The following is a 21,570-nucleotide window of genomic DNA, read 5'->3' as shown; positions in this document are numbered from 1 at the left end:
GAGTTGCCTTTTGCAAAACCTGAAGCTGATTTGCACCTAATGGCTAAGCCCAGGGCATACTCCTAAACGCCGTCTACAGGAACCCTCTGGCTTCTGGCGGCATAGCCATCGGAGAGTGTCAGGATAGGCTGGAAGCCTCATTGTGCCGTCTACATTCTGAGGTAGGGGTTGCCCGGAGTTCCAGAAGGTAACAAACTTCTGGATTCCTATGCCCGGACGAAATAGAACCAGACTGAGTCACCTGCCTTGGAATCAAAGCCCGGCTCTTGTGCCTGGGAACCTGCATATTTCTCAGTTAGGCAAACAATGAGTCCTATATTGAAGAAGAGACCTAGAGAAGAGACAGTCAGCTGTCTGTCCCCAAACAAGTTCTTGGCAAAAAGCTGCAATTTGAGAGGTGGAGGGCACAAACAGACAAGAAGACCTGGAGACCAGAAGACCCATGCTCTTGGAAAGGCTCCTCCCCACCCATCTGATGCTCCAAAGTGGAATGCTGGTACCCCTGGCCACCCTTCCTCAGCACCCAGTCAGAATTCGGCAGAAACCCTGGCCAAATATAGTTGGAAGCAAAAGAAAGCATCCAGGTTATGGGAGTTTCAGAAAGCAGAGGAGAAAAAAAAGAGTCGTGTGACGTTCAGTTTATCAGTCACAGACCTTGGTAAGTGAGGATGCTTTTCATGGAGTTGGAAGGTGTCTGGAGGACCTGGTTAGGGGAGACTGGGACCAGGGGACACATTTAATCTTAGTCGGTGGACGCCTAAAACCCTGTAAACTCTAGGAGTGAGATGTTTTCAGAACAACTAAAATGCATGACCATACTGGGATGGGGGAACTCAGCATGGAGATGCATGGGAGAAGCAGTCCAGTGTAAAGTGTTGACACTTAGAAGTGACCAGGACAACAGTATGATGGCCAGAAAGGAAGACAGCAGCTGAGATATGAGTCAGAAAAGGAGAACAAGTGTGTTTTCTGAGACAAGTGAGGGCCCTCAGGTAGGTGCTCCTAGGAAACACATGTGGGTCAGTAAATAGAATCTTATCCAGCATTCAAGGCCCACAGTGAAGTTCTCTGTGTTCCTGGAAATGTACAAAGAGAAGCAAAGTCAGCCAGTGACAGCCATTGACATCAGTGAGTGCACCCGACCTGTGCAGGAGTGGAAATTCAGTGCTTTGCCTTCCAATTCCACCATCTCTCCTAATAACAAGATGGCAGCCTCAGCCTGTCACTGCAGTAGACCACCTACTATGCATGTTCATTGTCTTGAAGAGCACTAAAAAGAAGTACCATGAAGAGTGAGCAGGTGGTAAGCAGGCCCCCTGCATGCAAGAGGATGCCTGGGATGACACCTGCAAGGCTGGTCACTGTTGTTTGCTGTGAAGAGAGAGAATGCTTCAAGGCAACACTTAAGAAAGAGAGCATTTAATTGGGGGTCTTGCTTATAGTTTCAGAGGTTTAGTCCATTATCATCATGACAGGGCATATGGTGGCAGTCAGGTATGGAAAAGTAGCTGAAATTTATACCCTGATACACAAGGAGAGAGAGAGATGCTTTCAAAACCTCAAAGCCACTAGGCAGTGGTTGTGTTAGCCTTTAATCCTAGCACTCAAGAGACAGAAGCAAGCAGATCTCTTTGAGTTCAAGGCCAGCCTAGTCTACAGAGTTAGTTCTAGGACAGCCAGGGCCATACAAAGAACCCGTGTCTCAAGAAAAACAAAACTCAAAACCCACCTCCAGTGACACATTTCCTACAACAAGGCCACGCCTCCTCCTCCTCCTCCTCCTCCTCCCCCTCCTCTTCCTCCTCCTCTCTTCCTCCTCTTCATCTTTTCAAACAGTTCTACTTCCTAGTGACTAAGTATTCAAACATTTGAGCTTATGGGAGCCATTCTTATTCACATCACCACACCCTTACTGTGAACCACAGAATGGAAAAGACTGGAAGAGAAGCCTCCAGGAATACCATGCCCTTTGGAGCACACAGCACCTAGGTAAATGGAACCCAAGGGCCAGGTAAGGAACAAGGAAACATGACTGAGCAGAAAGAAGCAAAGAAAAGAGGACAAGGTGGGTGTGAGATCATGGGGGAGAAAAGGAGCAAAGAGCTTTAGGTCATGGCAGGAGGTGTATCAACTCCTTGAGCACCAAGGAGCCAGCTGTCGTAGTCAGGGTTTTACTGCTGTGAACAGACACTATGATCAAGTCATCACTTACAAGGACATTTAATTGGGGCTCACTTATACAGGTTCAGAAATTCAGGCCATTATCATCAAGGTAGGAACATGGTGTAGGAGGAGCTGAGAGTTCTACATCTTCATCTGAAGACCACTAGGAGAAGACTGGCTCCAACATGGTTAGGAGGAGGGTCTTAAAGCCCACACTCACAGTAACACGCTTCCTCCAACAAGGCCACACCTCCAAATAGTGCCACTTCCTGGACCAAGCCTATTTAAACCACCATATCCACTCCCTGGACCACATAGACTTGTTCAAACATATGAGTTACCTAAACATAGCATAATGAAAAAATGCATTTAGTCTAACTTCCGAAGTCTCCATAGTCTATAGTAGTCTCAATAGTGTTAAAAGTACAAAGTCTCTTCTGAGGTTAATCCAATCACTTATCTGTAATCCCTGAAGCTAGACAAGAAAGCAGCTGGGCAAACTTCGAAGTCTGCATCCCATTCTGATGTCACGTGGTCTTCAGACCCACTCCTTTTCCATCTTTGTTGACTGAACAAACTTCTCTCTCCCGGGCTAGTTCCAATCCCTGTCAGCAGCTTTCCTCAGCAGGTATCCCCCAGCTCTGGCATCTTTAACATTTTGGGGTTTCCAAGTCACCTGCAGCTTCACAGCTTCCTATTCCAATGTCTGGGATCCACACTTGATCTTCTGGGCTCCTCCAAAGGGCTGGCATCACTTCTCCAGCTCTGCCCTCTGTAGTACTCTAAGCCCAGGTTGATCCACTCCACTGCTACTGCTGTTCTTGGTGATCATCCCAAGATACTGGCATCTCCAATACAATGGGGTCTTCAACTGCAATGGGGTGATTAGCGAGTAGCCTCTCATAGGTTCTCTTCATGGTGCCAAGCCTCAACTCCTTTGCAAGACCCACCCTTCAGGCCCAGGTGGTCAACTGCCACTGAGCCTGCACCTTCACCAATGGCCTTCCCTGGCTTCTCACAGTGCCAGGCCCCATGCTGCTCTCCATGACCCCTTCATATCTTTTAAAACCAGTACTACCTGGGTGATTCTTACACATTACCAAGCCCAGCTGCTACACGGGATACAACCTTGACTATCTTTGGAACACAGCTTCGGTGTGCTTTTAGAAAACACTAAAGATTTCACCTCAGTGATGCTGGTCTCTTCTTAATCACCACTAATTTCTTAGCTCCAGCTAACCAGCATCAGTTGTCCCAGTAGCCCCTCCTGTTCTTGACTCTAAAGCCAGAGCTACATGCCCAAAGCTGCTTAGTTCTGCTCCTTGCTAGGGCTGGAACATGGACCCCCCTAATTCTGTTCCTAGCTTTCTGTTTTCCAATTGCCTCACTGCCTACGCTTGGCTGTCCTGGAACTTGCTCTGTACATTGATCCAGAACTCAGAGATCTGCAAGGCTGGGATTAAAGGCATGTACCATCACACCTGGACTTAAGCTTTTCTTCACCTAGAACTTGCTCTGTTCCAGGCTAGCCCTTAAACTCAGAAATCTGCTTGGCTTTGTCTCCTGGGATTAAAGTAGTGTACCTAAACTTAGGCGGATGGGATTTTGCCCCAGAGTTCCACTCCCTTAATCTGTTATCTCCTAGAACATTGGATTCAGCTCCATTCTACTTCTGGTTCCCCTTTAATACTTGAACTATATAGTTTGTATTTTCCCTTTCTCAGCTTGCTCCTTTTCATTAAAATGCTCTTTACAAGAGTGAACTTTAGTAACCACACAACAGAATTTATACCAGGCTGTTTTGAGACTTCTGTTTTCAAAGCAATTAATCTAAATATCTTCACCTTAGCCTCCGCCAGACTCTTAGGACAATGGCAAAAAGAAGCCACAGTCTTCACCAAAGTCCCACGAAAACAGTCTGTAGGCCACATACTGGAATTCTTCTCCATTGACACATCCTGGGCAAGGTCTGCACAGTTCAAATCACTCTCAGCTACAAAGTCTTCCATATTTCTACCAAGATAGCCCACTAAGCCCCCACATAAAGGATTCCACTGCTTTCCAAACCAGAGTCCCCAAATCCACATTCTTCCAAATAAAATTTCAATTCTTGCCTAGGCCTATTATAGCAATACCCAACTCCTGGTACCAACTTCTGTCTTTTCTTTTCTTTTTTTTTTTCTTTTTTCTTTTTTTCGGAGCTGGGTACCGAACCCAGGGCCTTGCGCTTGCTAGGCAAGCGCTCTACCACTGAGCTAAACCCCCAACCCCCCAACTTCTGTCTTAGAGGGGTTTTACTTCTGGGAACAGTCACTATGACCAAGGCATCTCTTACAAGGGCAACATTTAATTGGGGTTGAACATGGTGCAGGAGGAGCTGAGAGTTCTACATCTTCATCTGAAGGCCACCAGGAGAAGATTGGCTCCCACATGGTTAGAAGGAGGGTCTTAAAGCCCACACTCACAGTGACACACTTCCTCCAACAAGGTCACACCTCCAAATAGTGCTACTCCCTAGACCAAGCCTATTCAAACCACCACACACCAACCTTGGAGGTAAAAGCCTCTCATCCCATAATTTAGGAAGAAAGGCATCCTGACCTACTTCGTGAGACCCTGTCTCAAACCATGCTATGGTGGGACTAAATGTAGAGGCTGTAGGGAACCCAGAGGGGTGGAAAAGAAGAGCTGAGAAGATTTCAAGGGATGGTGATGCCTGAGCTGGGTCTGAAAAGTGAGTGAGAGATAATTGGATGAAGTAGTAGGAGACAGTACATGTGTGAGGGGGCTGCCTGTGCAGTGTGCCAGGCCAATCTATTGGTACAAATACAGGTGAGGGACTAGTGACATTGCTCTATCCAATCCCCAGCACAGGGATGGGGGAGTTGATTGTGGCACAAACCATTTAGAAATGAAAGTCTTGGGGTTGGGGATTTAGCTCAGCGGTAGAGCGCTTGTCTAGCAAGCACAAGGCCCTGGGTTCAGTTGTCAGCTCCGGGGGGGGGGGAGGAAAAAAAAAGAAATGAAAGTCTTGAGACATGAAGATCAAGTGACAGCTGAGTAACAGCAATTATCTAGGAGCTTGGCTTGGGGCTGGAGAGATGGCTCAGTGGCTAAGGTTGCTGCTCTTGCAGAGGTCCCAGGTTCCATTCCCAGCACCCACATGGAGGCTCACGCCCAGTTATAACTCCAGTTCCATGTAATTCCACACCTTCTGGCCTCTGTGGGCACTGTACACATGTGGTGCACTTACATATATTCATGCAAAACATTCATACATAAATTAAAAAGAAATCCTAAAATAAAAGAACTTGTCTGTGGGACTAATTAAGCTCAGCTGACAATCAACCCAGTGACTTTGGGCCTCTGTGATTCTGAAAAAGGTGCCCAGTCATAACACCAACCCCATGTCTACATCTGTCATTCCTGAATTGTTTGCCGAATTCCTGTTACGTGTAAGCACCATGGTGGAGCCAAGACTCCAGAAGAGAATGACAGTCATAGACAAGGACATGGTACTCGTGGAGCTTTTACTAGAGAAACAACCAAGGCATTGCACCAGGAGTCACAAACAGGGGCAGTTATTAAATGAACTGAATTTAGCTAATAGGAAATGTGAGGAGGTACTGCAAGCTAGAGAGGCCGTGTCCCAGGCTACAGTACCACAACTGGAGACCTTTAAAGTTTCTAACAGTGTGAGAGCTACTAGTGTGCAGCCCAGACTGCATGCCATGGTGTCTCCGTTACTTTTCTTCTGCTGTGAGAAAACACCATGAGCTTACAGCTTGTAGTTTATCCTCCAGGGAAGTCAGGGCGGGAGCTGATGCAAAGGCCATGGAAGGGGTGCTGCTTACTGACTTGCTCCTCGTAGCTTGCTCAGCCTGCTTTATTATATCACCCAGGACAGCCAGCCCAGGAGCGGCATGACCCACAGTGAGCTGGGCCCTTCCGCATCAATTATTAGTCAAGGAAACATACCACAGACTTTCCCACAGGCCAGTCCGGTGGGGACATGTTCTCCATTGAGGTTCTCTCTCCTAAAAGGGCTCTAGCTTGTGTCAGGTTGACTTAAAACTAGTCAGAATAGATGGTGATGGTGGTATGGAGGTGCACATGGGTCAAGGTATGCAGAGTTGCCATGGGGCTCCAACTGTGAGCTGGGGCATGGTCTAAGGCTGGGAAGAGGAGGAAAAGGAGGAGGAGGAAGAGGAGGAAAAGAAGGAGGAGAAGGAGGAGGGGAGGGGTAGAAGATACAGAGAAAAGGGAGCAGCAGGTGGCAAAACCTTAGACAGGATGGGGCTTCTTTCCATCACAGAGGGAACAGAAGGGGCCTAAATGCCACTGGAAGGAGAACTGGATTGGCAGTAAGCCTGTGTATGAGAAGATAAGGGACCTCTTGTCCTGAGGGCTAAAGGGGAAAGGCTTCACGATGAGTAAGTAGATTTTGTCACTGGGTATTCAGGTCTGTAACCTGCTGCCGGAGCACCCCTGTATTCCAAAGCAAGTTAAGAACAATCCAGTAAGAAAAAAATGGGCTTGCACTTGCCTAGCAAGCACAAGGCCCTGGGTTCAGTCCCCAGCTCCGAAAAAAAGAAAAAAAGAAAAAAGAAAAAAATGAGTTTATTTACAAGTTAGCCAAACTGGAAAGAGGAAATACCCAATTCATTCTCTTTCTCTCTCTCTCATTGCCCCCCGCCCGCCCGTGTGTGTGTGTGTGTGTGTGTGTGTGTGTGTGTGTGTGTGTGTTGTGTATGTACAGACTTACAAGTTCTAGAAAAGCATGAGACAAAAGGCAGGTTAATTGTGAGACTGTCCAGCCAGTCCTTTCCTGAGAGGAGAGTGGCTGGCCCCAGGGTGCCTAACTGTCTCCATTAGTAGACAGAGGGTCTGTTAGACCCCTTATGTGGATGGGTGTTTTGCTGCACGTATGTCTGTGAATAATGTGTGTACAGTGCTTTTTGAAGGCAGAGAGAGTGGCAGACCCTGTAACTAGAGTTACAGGTGGTGGTTTATTAATTATGTGGCTGCTTAAAATCGAGCCCACGTCCTCTGAAAGAGGATTCGGCCATCTCTACAACTTCCTTTTTTTTTTAACATTTATTTCAGCAGGTAGAGAAGGGTCTGTGCCATGGTGCAGATATGGTCAAAGAGTGATTTGTGGTAGCCTGTTCTCTCCTTGCACCATGTGGGTTACAAGGATAGAGCACAGGTTGTCTAACTTGGCAGCAAGCACCTTTATCCACAGAGCCTTCTCACCTGCCTACCTGATATGTCTGTCATTACAAGTTGGGGCCTGAGGAACATAGTTCAGTGTCACAGGACTTCTTCAGCAAGCACAAGGCCTTGGGCTCAAGTCTTAGCACCATGAAGAAGAGAACTTAGATGTATTGAATGTAGATGTGTATATGGATGTGTGCATGTGGATACATACATAACAGCACACTGGCTACAAAGAAACTCTAAAAATACCTCCATCACCTGACAAATTAGGTAGCCATTATCCCCTTCTTATGGGAGAAACTGAAACATAGGCTAAGCAGGAAGCAGTGTTGAGGTTTGGTCTTCTGCTATGTGTTGTAATGCCCTATGTAGTGTAATGGAATGGAATGCCAGGGATAAGAGGATCCCAAAGTACAATGTAACCTTACTCCTTAATTTAAAACTGTCAGTTAAATAAAGATGCTGGCAGTCAATAGCTGGACAGAAGAGACACAGGCAGAGCTTGGGATTCTTGGGCATAGTGTCAGAGGAGAATTACAGGGGAGAGAGGAGGAAGCTGACATGGGGTAGGTGAGTCTTAAAAACGTAACCATGAGGGCTAATCAGTTGGAGTTCAGAGCTGCCCAGACAGAGCATGGCAAGTTAGGACTTGAGGTTCCTGAAGGGAAAGTAGACTCTAATAGCATTGAGGGGAGGTCATCCCAGCTCTAGTGCTGACTAAGGCTTTATAAATGTAAAGGTTGTGCTTCTCTTCTCTGGGGACAGAATAATCAAAGGCAGGGTAGAAGCCCCTGATTGAGATTAAATACCTTCTCCAACAGCAGACCAGCACTTAGACCCAAGCTCTCTGAATCAGAGCCTTTGCTCCCACCAGAGGGCGCTGTGGTGCCCAGGATGGTCAGACAGGGTGATCTTTGGAGCGCATGCAGAGGGTAATGGGAATCAGACCTTGGAAAGCCCTTTGCTTCATGTCTTCTGTTGGTGTGTGCAGGGGATGTAGGCTAATACCATTCTCCTTGCCGTTGTGATGCAGCGTCCAGGCAGACCAGGAACCAGGCACTCTGATACACAACCAGTTCTTACAAGTTCCCTGATTCTTCTTAGTTCTCTTCCAAAAAGGAACTCACCTTGTAACCCTTTCCTCCCAAGGGGCCCACCAGTCTTTCACCTCCATAGATGATGACTTCGATGATGCCGCCAGCAAGGCTCCTGTCTTCAAACCTGAGCTAGTCACTGCCCATTGCTTCAGGCGACTGAAGCAGAAAGACTTCCGTCTGCCGCAGAGCCGCCGGCGGATCATCATTGTGTCTGGCACAAAGGACCAGGTGCCAGCCCAGCCCACAACGCCTCCTCAAGCTCCCCTTCCACTCACGCCCAGCTTCAAAGTTCCCGATACTGGAGACACCCAAGAGCTACCAGTGAACATGAAGCTCTGGCTGAGTCAGAGGGCAAAGCTTCGGAAGCAGCTGGAGACATTTGGCGATGTCAAGACGTGGCTGGACAATAAACCCACCATCACGTCCTCAGAATTCAAAGTTCTGTGCATGATTCGCCGGGAGCAAACAGCCCCAAAGCGTACCTTGATTTCAGTCGGGAAACCCAAGGTGAGAAGCCATAATGGTCAGAAGGTGCTGAAGGCTTCAGGACGTGTGTTGTCATTTTGTTTCCTTGCATTAGATGTGACAAGGTAAGATTTGTCCCATTTTACAGAGGAGCAAAACCAAGTCCCCAAAGGAAGGTGTATGAGTGATTGATTGCTGCATAACAAATACTCCAGAAAAAAAAATGTTATCATTCTATACAGCTTTGTCTGTGACTCTGGAATCTAGCTGAGAGGCTTTGTCTCCATATTATGAGACTGCGGTGCAGTACAGAGGACAGCCTCTGACTTGACCAGGGCAGGAAAGCAGACTGCCTTCCAAACTTGTTCAATAGCTGTTGAGCAGAGGCTTCAGTGCCTCCCTCGGGGAGTCAGAGGTTGCATAAGAGTACTCACAACAAGAAGGCTAGCTGCCCACAAAGTCAGCCTTCCAGAATGGAGAGGAAGGAAATCAGTGCTGTTATATCCTTGGCTTTGGTCTTGTTACTGCACCACATCAGATTGAGCCACTGAGTACTGTCCGCACCATGGGAATGGAAAGGAGAGTCCATCTTGGCAAGGGGAAAGACAGAGACCATGTGGATGTGCTTTAAAAGCGCCCCAGCCAGGCACACTAGCAGTCTGTCTTGATGATGGACATCTGTCTGCTGGAGTGGAAAAGCGCTAAACCAGTGCTTGTGGGCAAATTTGAAGATCAAGACTATCAGGGGCCTTGGGGGACTGTGAGGGGTTTGGGGATTTAGCTCAGTGGTAGAGTGCTTGCCTAGCTAGCGCATGTCCCTGGGTTCGATCCTCAGCTCTAGAAAAAAAAAAAAAAAAGACTATCAGGTGAGGGAGAGGAGGGCCACCTTGTGACAGCATTGCCTAACTTGGAACCATGGTTTGTACACTGAGAATCAAAGGTCAGCCACCCACCCTCAATAGCCAATTAAAGCACCCTAATAAATAACAAATAAATAAGCCAATTAAAGCCTAATAATAAAGAACAGAAAAAATGAGATTTATAAGTTACTTATTTATTATTTCTTCAGATTTATTCTCAATGGCCACATTGAGAACAGGGCGAAGATACACAGTGCATCCTGCCCTCCAGACAATCTTTGGGTTTTGAAGTGAGACTGAACTTTAACAAGAGGGCTAGGGATAAGTGGTCCTCATCTGCCCCACTCTTGCCTCTTCTAGGGTAAACCTCTCAAATATATCCGCCAGCCTATACCCCAGCTTCGACTGCCTAAGCCCCCTGTCCTGTCTGACATGTATGCCTTCCTGCGGAGTCGAAAGATCAAGATCCAGGAGGTATTTAGCAAGGCGGATCGGGGTGAGAACCACCGCATCTCCAGGGAGGAATTTCTCATGGCTGTGAAGGCAGTAAGTATGAGCTGCTCAGCGGGCTTGAGGTATGTCCACCCTCCCTCCCCCGGGGCTCTGCAGTCCTGAGGGGCAGACCTGGGATTCCCCACTGACAGACTCATATTTGCAGAGCCACGCTAGGAAACGGCACAAACCACAGTCAGAGCACAGCCTTAACACAACCTCTGCACCAGGCTGACCTGGAGAGATGGCCCAGGGGTTATGAGCCTGGCTGCTCTTGCAGAGGACACAGGTTCAGTCCTGAGCCACCCACATGGCCCCTACCAATCACCTCTGACCCTGTCTTCAGAGGATCTGATGTCCTATTCCGGCTTCCAAGTGTACTGCACACATGTGCAAAGCGCCTATATTCACACCCAGGATAAACTGTGCATACATTCCTAACTGCTGACCCATCTTCCTAGCTCACAGCTGTCTCTCCACCTGGGACTCGAACTCAGGAACTTGCATACATCAGCAAGCTCTCTACTACTGAACTGTATACCCAGACTTACACTTTCAACTAATCAATTTCCAAACGTTTTTATGAAATACAATTATATGAACATCCAAAACATTTTTCAAAAGTAAATGTCCTCAACTACTAAAACAAATTAAAAAATTAGTTTAAATATTAAATCCTGGGCCAGGAGAGGTGGCTTAGCAGTTCAGAGCGCTTACTGTTTTTGCAGAGGACTGAAGTTCGGTTCACAGCACCCAGTGACAGCCCACAATCCCCTGTACTCCCGTTCCAGGGTACCTGTCACCTTTGAACCTCTGTGGATACTAGCATGCTTGCGATGCACTTACACACACACAGCCAAACCTCTCATACCACACGAAATAGAAATTAATCTTTTAAAAATGTTTAAGTACGAAGTTCTTTAGCACCAGGGCAGTTCTAAACTGATTCAAGGCCAGTTAAGCAGTGACTGTTGTCTAAAGAGAATGAAGAGACAATTGTATTCACAATTACATTTCCCTTTTAAACTTTTCTTTATGAACATTTGATGTGTAGGTAAGTACTGCCTGCCTCCAAGGTTGTCTATTGTCCTTTGTATTAGTCAGGGTTCTCTAGAGAAACAGAACTGATAGAAAAATGTATGTATGTATGATGCATGCATGTATGTATGCATGCATGCATGTATGTATGTATGTACAGTATTAAAGCAGATTACAGGTTATGGTCCAACTAGTCCAACAGTGGTTGTATCCTGATGGAAGGTCCAACCAGCCAATAGTTGTTCAGTCTAGATGTCTCGGCTGGTCTTCAGTATACGCTGGAATCCCAGAGAAGAAGTAGACTTTAATGCCAGTGACGGAATGGGTTTGCCAGCGAGAGCAAAGGCAAGCAGGGAAGGAGCAAATGCTTCCTCCTTCCAGTCCTTCATATCCAGCAGAAGGCGTGGCCCAGATTAAAGAAAAGTCTCTCAGCAGGAGTACCCAGCTCCTTGGGATTTAGTCAATTCCAGATGTAGTCAAGTGGACCACCAAGAACAGCCACCATATCCTTTAAAAAAGTGTATGGATTTCTAATAGTGGAGGAAGGCATCCATGTTCCTCGTGTATGGTGGATGTATGACTTTCTTCCTACCTAGTACCTGAAAGAGACTGTGTAGAGATAGAGGCTTGCTGGCGTGAGGTTTTAAGGGGGGATAGGAGTTTTTCAGGCATAGAGAGAGACGTGCCTGTGCAAAAGCCAGTGTGATAAATTCCAGAGTGCATCGGGGCCTGACAAGGGCTCTGCACTACCTAGCAGCAGGGAGTTGAAGAGCTGAGCAGGTTTGCCAAGTCTGCTGGTAAGGGTGAGGTGGGTGGGACTCAGGAACTTCTTATGCCTCCTCAGATTGGAGTTCCTCTGAAGACCCAGGAGCTGGAGGACATCATCATCTACCTTGGCTCTCTTGGGAAGCAGAATGCCATCACCACAGAAGCCCTGGCCAGTACCTACAAGCAGTGGTCACTGGTCCATCAGCAAAGCACCATACCTACCGCCAGGGAGTGTGCGTGCCCCCACCCCCGCCCTGGGAGCCAGTCTGGCTTTCTCCTGCACTCGGCACTACATTCTCAAGCAGCTCCTCCTTCTCTGGCTTGCTATAGGTTTGCCAAGCTCTGGAGTTTCCAGACACAGAAACCAAGGAGGAAGCAGATATTTTTCCAAAGATCCAGCTGCCCTTTCGTCTTTTTAAAGATGAAAGTTTATCCCTGTCCTTAGAGGGTCATAAACTATTGATTTAAAACAAAACTAAGGGCTGGGCATGTAGAGAAGTTGGCAGAGTGTTTGCCTAGCATGTTGGAAGCCCTGGATTCTATTCCCAGCACAGCATAAACTAGGCTTAGTGTTGCACATCTACAATTCTAGCAGTCGGGATGGAGGTGGGACATCCTTGGCTGGGTAGAGAGTTTGGGGTCAGTGTGGGATAGAGGAGAGTTTATTAGAGAGCGAGAGAGTGAGAGAGCAAGAGAGAGAAGAGAGAGAGCAAGAGAGCGGAGAGAGCGAGAAAGCGAGAGTGAGAGCGGAGGGAGGGAGGGAGAGAGAGAGAGAGAGAGAGAGAGAGAGAGAGAGAGAGAGAACTAAAATATTTTGCTCAGAAACTGAACATGCTTGCTTGCAGTTAGCTACTCTGGACTTCCTGTCATCATGGCTGTTCTAAGGGATGCGTGAACAGCTGTGTAGGTTATATACGACCTACATTATGTTTGCCCATATGTGCTTGTGGTGCTACATCTGTCCAAAAGCCTCAAGACTGGGCGAACTAGAAAGGACTCTCTACTATGTGGGCTATGGATTTACTGCACAAGCCTGTATCTTTTGATTGTTTGAGACAGGGCCTCTCTACAAAGCTCTCGCTGTCCTGGAACTCACTGTGTAGACCAGGCCTGCCTCAGGCTCACAGAGCCCCACCTGCCTCTGTCTCCTGAGTGCTGGGATTATAGGTGTATGCTGCATGCCTGGTTTTGGGTAGTGCTGACATTGAACTCTGGGTTCTGTGCATTAAGCGAGCATCCCACCAACTGAGCTACACCCCTCGGCCTTTCTGTCTTTTCTTTTTAAATTTTTTTATTGTTATGGGGAGAAAAACAAACATTTCCCATCCCACCTCCCTTTATTTTTTAAAAATTATTATTTTTAAAGAGTCATTTATTTATTTTATGTATATGAGTGCATTGTTGGCTATCTTCAGACACACCAGAAGAGGGCATTGGATCCCATTACAGATAGTTGAGCCACCATGTGGTTGCTGGGAATTGAACTCAGGACCTCTGGAAGAGCAGTCAGTGCTCTTAACCACTGAGCCATCTCTCCAGCCCCCAGCTCCCTTTAGAGCCACATCATTATTTCTTTAGGTGGAAGGAATGGGTCTTGCTCTACCCCTATCCACCAGGAAATTAACTTCAGACATATTTTAGGGAGGTGTGGGGTTCTCTCTCCTTTGAGATGAAGTAACAGTTGCCAGGAGGCAGTTGGAGGGGTTTCCTTGCAGGGGCGCCAAGTCGAAGCAGGGTTTCTAGAGTCAGGGTGAGCAGGCACAGCAGGAGTGTGTAACATCCTCCCTGATGTGCTGTCTTAGGAACTCCTGCATGGTGTGTAGTCCCCAGCTCTCGATCTCAGACTTCCTGTCTGTGGCTATCCTGCAGACACACTGGCACCCAAGCCCAGCCCACTCCCATTGAGGGTACCTGACACATCAGAAACCCCAGGAAGCCACCCTCATGGTTTTGATGGCCCAGGGTCAGCACCACCTAGATTGCACTTTTCCGCTCTGCTCAGATCTTATGAATGCCCAGAGCTGCTGTGATCTCACAGCTGGCTGGAGTCACGAGAGCACAGCAACAATAGCTACAGACAGCGGATTTTAATACACCCACACCCTGCTTTAAAAACATCCCTCTCATCTTGATTTGAAGTCAGGTAGTAGTTACTTCAGCATCATCAGATGCCACCCTGGAGGATGGCCGTGGATAAGACAGTAGACCTGGGGAGCCTCTCCATTTGTCTAAAAGCATCTGGGGCCCTGGAATCAGGGGAAAGGAGCCCATGTGGACTGGCAGCATTTGCATAACAGTTTGCCCTGCCTGTCTGGAGGTTAGGGTTGCTATTCAAGTTTTCCATGGAAGAAGCAAATGTCCAGAGAGGCTGAGTTTCTTGTCTGGAGTCTCAGGAGGAGGTGAGGCAAGATTTCAGAATCCTGTCATTGGTCCCCATGTGGCGGTGTCTTCCAAATGCTAGGCCCATTTAGAGGAACTGGGAGACTGCAGTGAACTAGCCCAAGCCTGGCCTCCCTCAGCTTGTCCACAGACATGGTTGTCTTGGAGTCAGTTGGCTAGAGTGCCAGGATGGCAGGCAAAGCCCCTGAGCCGACCCTTCATGGACTGACGCACAGCCCGTGTCTGGAAAGGGCACCTGAGGCTGGTGCAACTGCCAAAGACTTTGGGATACAGTAGGTGAGGGTGGCATGGATGAGGGGTGACTAGTGGGATGACAGCTGAAGCAGATTCCCACAGGTGCTTGTGGTCCAGGGAAAGGAGTCTGCTTTTAGTGTGTATTCCCTCGGAAGCCAGGAACTGCCTCGAGTTGATCTTGTTAACGTTTTTTGTTTGTTTGTTTGTTTGTTTGTTGTTTTTGTTTTTCAAGACAGGGTTTCTCTGTGTAACGGTCCTGGCTGTCATGGAACTCACTTTGTAGACCACGCTGGCCCTGAACTCACAGAGATCTGCCTGCCTCTGCCTCCAGAGTGCTAGGATTAAAGGTGTGTGCCACCATGCCCAGCTGCCATTTTCTAATAGCTCTGTTTGCCTCTTGGTGAGAACACGGTAACAGAGGATGGGAAAGGTGGGTGGGGTGTGCAGATGTGGGACTTCACAGCAACGGAGGAGACAAACTCCCAATGCCCTGCAGACGGATGCTGGCTGGACACGTGGGAAAGAGGCAAAAGAGCCTGCTGGCCTCCGCCCAGTGACATCAGGTTGAGTTCCACAGCTTGGGTGTCCTCTTAGTCCCTCCTTCATCTTTTCCTCCCACTCTAGATCACAATTTGTCTACAAGGAGAACTGCCCTGAAATATCCCCCTAACAGGCAGCAGGCTATCTCATCCCTACAGCCTCCCAACATGGACCTGCTAAAGGTGCCTGAGGTTGATACAAAGATGGAGGGGCGGCCCATGTCTGACGAGGACATGGAGGATGTGGGCAGACGGTACCGAGAGAGGCGGAGACAGTACAAGGTACCTCTCTAGCACAGGCTCGGGGGCTGGGCAAGCCAGGAGTTAGGACTTGGCACTGACACCTGCTAGCTGAGGAGCCCTGGGTGTGGTGAAACACCTCTATAATCCCATCACTCAGGGAGTCGAGTTAAAAGGATTATGAGTTCGAGACCAGCCTGGGCTACATAGAAAGACCCTATTCAAAATCCACAAATGAGGTACACACCTTTAATCCCAGTACTTGGGATGCAGGTAGATCTTTGTGAGTTTCAAACCAGCCTGGTCTACATAGTTCCAAACCATTGCTACATGGTGAGAGTCTTGTCTCAAAACAAAACAACCCACATACACAAACAAATCAAACGACAACAAAATAAACCAAAACCAAAAAAAAAAAAAAAAAAAAAAAACCCCTCAGCAGCCAGTGATAACACTGGGTGACACTTCTCAGCCCCTCTGCACTGGCAAAGTGGCTTCTGCTCAGGATTGCAAGCAAATGGCTATCCCTGACTTAAAGTGCCCCTGCAGCCAAAGACTCAAATATTGTTTTTCAAAGGACACCTCTGGGACACTCACTGCTTCTGTGCCCTTTTATAGATATCACACATTGCAGAGTACATGGGCACACCCAGTCAGTGTGCTCTGAGGACTCAGAGCCCCTGAGGGGGTTAACCTTGACCTCAGTGCTTGTTCCTCTAAGCTGCTGGCTTTGGAACCTGAATTGCAGTCCCATTATGCACACATTACTCTTCGTGGGGGCCTCCCTGAGGAGGTAGAGAAGGTGCTATGCTGCCTTCTAGCCAAAACGAATGTCACAAAGACACAAGATGGGGCATCTTCTGTTCTCTCTGCAGCTCTCTCTCCCCTCCATCCAATACCTGGAGAACTGCCGGCTGGTTCGATCTGGAACAAAACAGTTTGATGATCACTGCCTGCCAACCACTATTTCTGGGGAGATTGAGGAACTGCTCAATATGACCCGCAGGGATAACTTCCTAGTCTACCTGCAGTGCTGGGAACTCTGTGAGGCCTACGGTCTCCCGCTGACTGAAGATATCCTCATGAGAGGTAGGGGCTGGCTTTAAGGGAGAGCCTTGGCCTGAGCATTGGCTAATGAGGAGTTGGCCCTGATACTGGCTACCCTATCATGCACCTAGTCAAGTCACTGTGACTTTTGATGGGAACACTGGGAAGGAAGAGTAAGAAAGGCATACAGCCTGACTGCTAGGTGGGCTTCCTAGGACACAGGCTGAGACACATGGGCTCCTTAGGTGAGGTTTGGAAGATCTGGATTCTGGAACTCTACCTTTACACACATGTATCCACCTACCCATATGTCCACCCCACATGCACGTCCCCCTCCACATCTATGAGGCAAATTCAAAACAATGAGAAAACCACCGTCAAAATAGTTGAAGCAAGTCCCGACCTCTTATCAAAGTAGGTCTACGGGTTGGGAGTGGCACTCTGTGGCAAACTCTTGCTTATCAAGTACAATGTCTTGACTTCATACTTGACATGTGTGCACGCACACGCGCGCGCGCGCGCACACACACGCACACACACACACACACACACACACACACACACACACACACACACACACATCCATGCAGGCAAACACTAATTAACCTAGTGAAATCTAATTGAATCTTCCTACCTCCAACCTAAGCTTGATAAGTAGCTCCATTCTGATTTGCTGTTACAGGTCTGTCTCCCTCCCCTGTCCCCTGGTGAGCAGGATCATCCAAGGTCCTTTTTGATATTGAGCAGCAGTTGTATGCCACGTTGCATAGTGAGGAACTGTGGGAGAGTTCAGGGGAACTTTACACCCTATTATATTTTGCAATTTCCAAAGAACCTACTACCATCTAAAAATAAGAATGGCTCAGCAGACAAAGGCTGTTGCTGCCAAGTGTAATAAGCCAAGTTCAATCCCTGGGACTCACGTAGTGGAAAGAGAAAACAGCTCCTCCAAGATGTCCTCTGACCTCCACATGTGTGTGGAAGTGTTTTCTCTCTCTCTCTCTCTCTCTCTCTCTCTCTGACACAAACACACTGAGAGACAATAAACCAACCCACCAACAAATATGATTTACTGACTTTGGGGTAAGATGGTTCAGTGGTTAAAGGCACTTGCCACCAAGCCTGATGACCTAAAGTCAATACCCAGAATCCACATAAATGTAGAGAGGACAGTCTCCACACAGTCATATTCTAGCCCCCACATATGCACTTTGCCACTCTAGCTCTGCCAAGCCATCTTGATAGCTCAAAAAAAAAAATCTTCTAAACAGAAGTGTGAATTTTTTTTTAATAGTTTCCAGTGGGTGACTTTGGCTAACGCACTCTGCTGTCTTCCTTGCTGCCCGCAGCGCTGCTGTATCCGGGAGACAGGATAATTTCTCTGAAAGAAGAAGTTCGCCCAATCCGGCAGCCTGGAGGGTATTACATAGACGACAGGATTGTGCACAGCCTGGCTGGATTCAAGAACCTCCACAAGCATGGGGAAAAGGAGACAGACAAGCTGAGTTTCAAGCCACCCCTCCAGCTGCGGGGTCTGGGACACGGATGTGCATGTAGTGTCATGTTACGCCAGTATCTGTGTCCCTACCAAGTCACTTCTGGCTGGCCAGTCCAAAATGTCTCCGTCAGTGTATATCTTAGGTTCACACAGCTCCCCTCCTGACCACAGGCTTACCCAATCATAAGGCCAGAGGGAAAGAGCCAAGGCAGGTGTTATCTTACCCTGTATCAGAAGTTGAGGAACTCTGCAAAGGACCAGGGGACTAATTCCTTCCCTGTGCTGCCACCCTAAGGCAGGCATATTCATTCTCCAACAAGGGGCAGACTGATAGCCCCTGGGAAAACAAAATCCTGCTTTAACCATTACACTAACCTCCTTTGAAGTGACCCAAAGTCAATTCCCCCTCCATTCCCACCAGATGTGGGCCAGTCAGGAGGCAACTACTGTGAGTAGCCTCAGCTGTGACTGCTGAGGGGAGAATGAGATGGCACCCCTGCAAGGGTATCAGGGTGTGGCAGAATGCCTGAGGCAGGCTGCAGTCCTGCCCAGTGGATGTCGTCTGGTCAAGAGACAAGTTTCTGTACTCTGAACCCCAGCATTTTCATGTATAAAGTGGACACAGCACTCCTAATACACACAGAGAGGGTTTGACAAGGGTCACAGGCTATCCTCAGCACCGCCAGTGTGGCTGTTGCTTTTCCTTGCACATGCTTTTGAGTTCCAGGGGCAGTCCAGGCCCACAGCAGTTGTGGCTTGCAAAGTGCTGAGTAGGACCCAGTTAAGTAGTAACTTAGAGGGCCTCTGAAGTATGCCTTCTAACCTGTGGCTGGCTGGTACCAATTCCCAAACCATGAACCCAGGAAGTGGGTTTGAGGACCACGTTGTCAAACACATAAACCCGTGGGGGTGCACATAAGAGAAGGAGCACACTGGTGAATGGACAGGCAGCTCACTGCTACAGCTCTGGGGTTCACTGCTGGAAAACTGCCCGGAGAGAGATGGACGGGACCCTGTGCATGCCAGGTGCCCAGGCAAGAGATTTGTCCTTGTGTTTGACCAGTCACATCTATTAAAGAGAAAGAGAGGTCCCCTAGGAGTGACATTGGCTCTCTCTCACCTCTAGGGACTAAATTGTAAAAGATCCTGAGGCCAGGTGCTGGGGTAGAGAGTGGACAAGGTCTGCAATTCAATCCTTTGTATTAGAAGAAAAAAAAACTCGAAATACTGAGGCCAGAGACGGACTTTGGAAAGAATTCAGTGGTCAGTTAGGGATGTCTGGTGGGCAGACTGGGGTATAGAAGGTGAGTCTTTATCATGCTTGTCCCTCAGAGCTTGTCCTTTGGTAAGGGAAGTAGAAGTCAGGCCCAGCATCTACCAGTCACCGAATACATCTAACTCTTGTGGAGACCTATGTCCCATGAACAAAGGGAGCCAAGCTCATGGGTTTTCCTCACCCCACCAGCCAGGGCTGTGTCTTGCTGTATGGAGACACAGCTGAGGCCTTCATGAAAGAGAAACATTCAGAGCTCTGCTCTGAGACTCAGAAATACATCTCTTAGTGGACTCCACCTCCTCTAAGCCTACTTTTGCTAATGTTTCTTTTTTATGTTTGTTTCATTTTTCGAGACAGGGTTTCTCTCTGTATATCTGGCTGCCCTGGAACTCACTCTGTAGACCAGGCTGGCCTCCAATTTTCAAGAGATCCACCTGCTTCTGCCTCCCAAGTGCTGGGATTAGAGGTATGTGCCACCACTGCCCAGCTCCTGGAGTGTTTCTTTCCTAACAATGCCTCTCTCTCTTCCCTGGTAGGAAAACATCGAAGAAAATGAAGGAAATGCACTTTCTCGATTTCGAGGAATTTACCGGGTTTGTAGTAGTCCTGTGTGTCTGCTAGGAGGGCAGGGGATAAGGATGGGAAGGCTGGCTATCCTTACCCAGAGGCAGCTCTGGGACCTATGCATGTTGAACGAAATTCTGGTATTGTTGTAGGGCTCCATAGCTGGGGTCTAAGGGGCGGCAGACGAGCGTTCAGAGGGTGCCAGGCATGGCTGCTCTGGAGCCTCCCATGAATGAACTCATCCACATTGTCACCAACAAGCCTGAGTTACTCTAGACATATGGCTTATAGGAGGGGACACTGACACACAGTCCCACATCTGAAGCAGAACCAAGTGAGGCTGCCCGCAGAAGCTAGCTTCCAGACCCAATATCCAAATGCTTCCGGGTGGGGCTGGGCTGAAGCTTAGTGGCTGGATATTAGCCTATCGAATGTGAGGCCCTGGATTCTACCCCAGCACCAAAAAGACCAGGCGAAGTCGGGGGTGGGGGGTAGGAGCAAGTCCTCTGGAGCCGTGGGTCTCAACCTGTGGGGCGTGCATGACCTGGTTGGGAGCTGAACATCCTTTTCACAGGGGTCTCCTAAGATCATTGGAAAATAGATATTTACATGAAATTCATAGCAATAACAAAATGCAGTAGCAAAAACAGTTATGAAATAGGAATACAAATGCTATGGTTGGGGTGTCACTACAACATGAACTGCATTAAAGAGTCAGAGGCTCTTGGCATTAGGAAGGCTGACAGGCATTGCTCTAGAGCTGGGCTGTTACACGTCTAAGTTTGGGTTTAAGAAGCAGTGCTTAGGGTCTGCGCTTAGCCACTCACTCACTGTATGATCTTGATCTCTAGATATCCAGGTCCTCACTGGTGAGGAGACTGGAGGTGTTTAGTGCTTTTCACACTGGACAGTGTGGTCACGGGCTTATGTTCTCTGCTGAGGAGGGCCTGGTCTCTCTGCCATAGCAACCTTCCCTATGTCTTTTCCTTTTCCAGGAAGCTTAAGTCGAAGAGGCTAAGAGGTCCCTCACGCACCCACCCCAATCACTTCTGGCCTGGTCACCTTCTGGACAAGCTGCGGCTCTACCTGCCCACTGTGGCCAGGGACCGGAGCCTGGCGATCTTCAGCTGTATAGAACACAAGCCCCCTGCTTACTCTGCCGTCTACAACTCTAAGGACTGGTGGCCCATGAAAGACCTTAATTACATGACCTATGCCTATTATGATGCAAAGAAGGTATACTTCATCAACTAGAGGCCTGAAGCATGCTGGGTCAGAAGACTGCAGCCAGGAGCCCACAGCTGCAGTCCTGAGATACCAACCGGCTATACAAAGGAAACATTCCCAGGGAAGGTCTGGGGATATGTCTTCTGACGCCACGGTGTCCAGTGGAGTGTGGATGTGTCCGCACGCACACATGCTGTGCTTTCTTCTCTGTCATGACCTCTGTCCTTTTGAAATAAACCAAATTAGAGCTGACCTGTAACCTAGCTCGTGTAATTCCCTGCTTCAGGGTTGGAAAATGTGAAGGTGTGAGAGTGTAGGAGACACCTACAGGACACCTCCCACCTTCCATCCTGTGACGTTAATACCTACAGGGACATAACAGACTGTGAGAGCATCCTCTGTTAATTGAGTTAGCATGTCCTCAGCTGGGGAGACCCTTAGA

The 21,570-nt window shown here is 48.3% G+C and overlaps 1 protein-coding gene and 1 long non-coding RNA gene across 4 annotated transcripts; one reads left to right on the top strand and one right to left on the bottom strand.

Annotated features, from left to right (window-relative positions):
- The first annotated feature begins 221 nt into the window (after window positions 1-221).
- Window positions 222-21,387, top strand: Efcab12 (EF-hand calcium binding domain 12). 3 transcript variants are annotated; one of them, NM_001431880.1, is made up of 9 exons: window positions 222-658; window positions 8,533-8,987; window positions 10,166-10,351; window positions 12,180-12,336; window positions 15,362-15,558; window positions 16,392-16,605; window positions 17,913-18,063; window positions 19,874-19,930; window positions 20,897-21,387. In NM_001431880.1, exons 1-9 carry the CDS (start codon window positions 307-309, stop codon window positions 21,153-21,155), a joined length of 2,028 nt encoding a protein of 675 aa, NP_001418809.1. In that variant the 5' UTR covers window positions 222-306; the 3' UTR covers window positions 21,156-21,387. The 3 variants fall into 3 exon arrangements, with proteins under 3 accessions (NP_001418809.1, NP_001418810.1, XP_087515336.1); NM_001431881.1 differs by having other exon boundaries at window positions 8,533-9,070; XM_087659210.1 differs by lacking the exons at window positions 222-658; window positions 8,533-8,987; window positions 10,166-10,351; window positions 12,180-12,336 and adding an exon at window positions 14,970-15,084.
- On the bottom strand, window positions 16,114-17,347 carry LOC147995028 (uncharacterized). The gene is made up of 2 exons (XR_015686955.1): window positions 17,198-17,347; window positions 16,114-16,440 (listed from the first exon to the last, which is right to left on the bottom strand). It is a non-coding gene; the product is annotated as an uncharacterized LOC147995028 (long non-coding RNA).
- Window positions 21,388-21,570: the final 183 nt, after the last annotated feature.

Source organism: Rattus norvegicus, chromosome 4, assembly GCF_021556685.1.
Source record: "Rattus norvegicus strain SHRSP/BbbUtx chromosome 4, alternate assembly SHRSP_T2T, whole genome shotgun sequence".
Taxonomy (NCBI): Eukaryota; Metazoa; Chordata; class Mammalia; order Rodentia; family Muridae; genus Rattus; species Rattus norvegicus.
The sequence above is the reverse complement of the archived record's forward strand: the minus strand, read 5'-3'. Positions and strand labels throughout refer to the sequence as shown.

Excerpts from the sequence above, each read along its gene's own strand:
- Efcab12 (NM_001431880.1), top strand. The coding sequence starts at position 307 with ATGAGTCCTATATTGAAGAAGAGACCTAGAGAAGAGACAGTCAGCTGT. Across the intron at positions 659-8,532 it reads TTTATCAGTCACAGACCTTG|GGGCCCACCAGTCTTTCACC; the intron begins GTAAGTGAGGAT and ends TTTCCTCCCAAG. Across the intron at positions 8,988-10,165 it reads TTTCAGTCGGGAAACCCAAG|GGTAAACCTCTCAAATATAT; the intron begins GTGAGAAGCCAT and ends TGCCTCTTCTAG.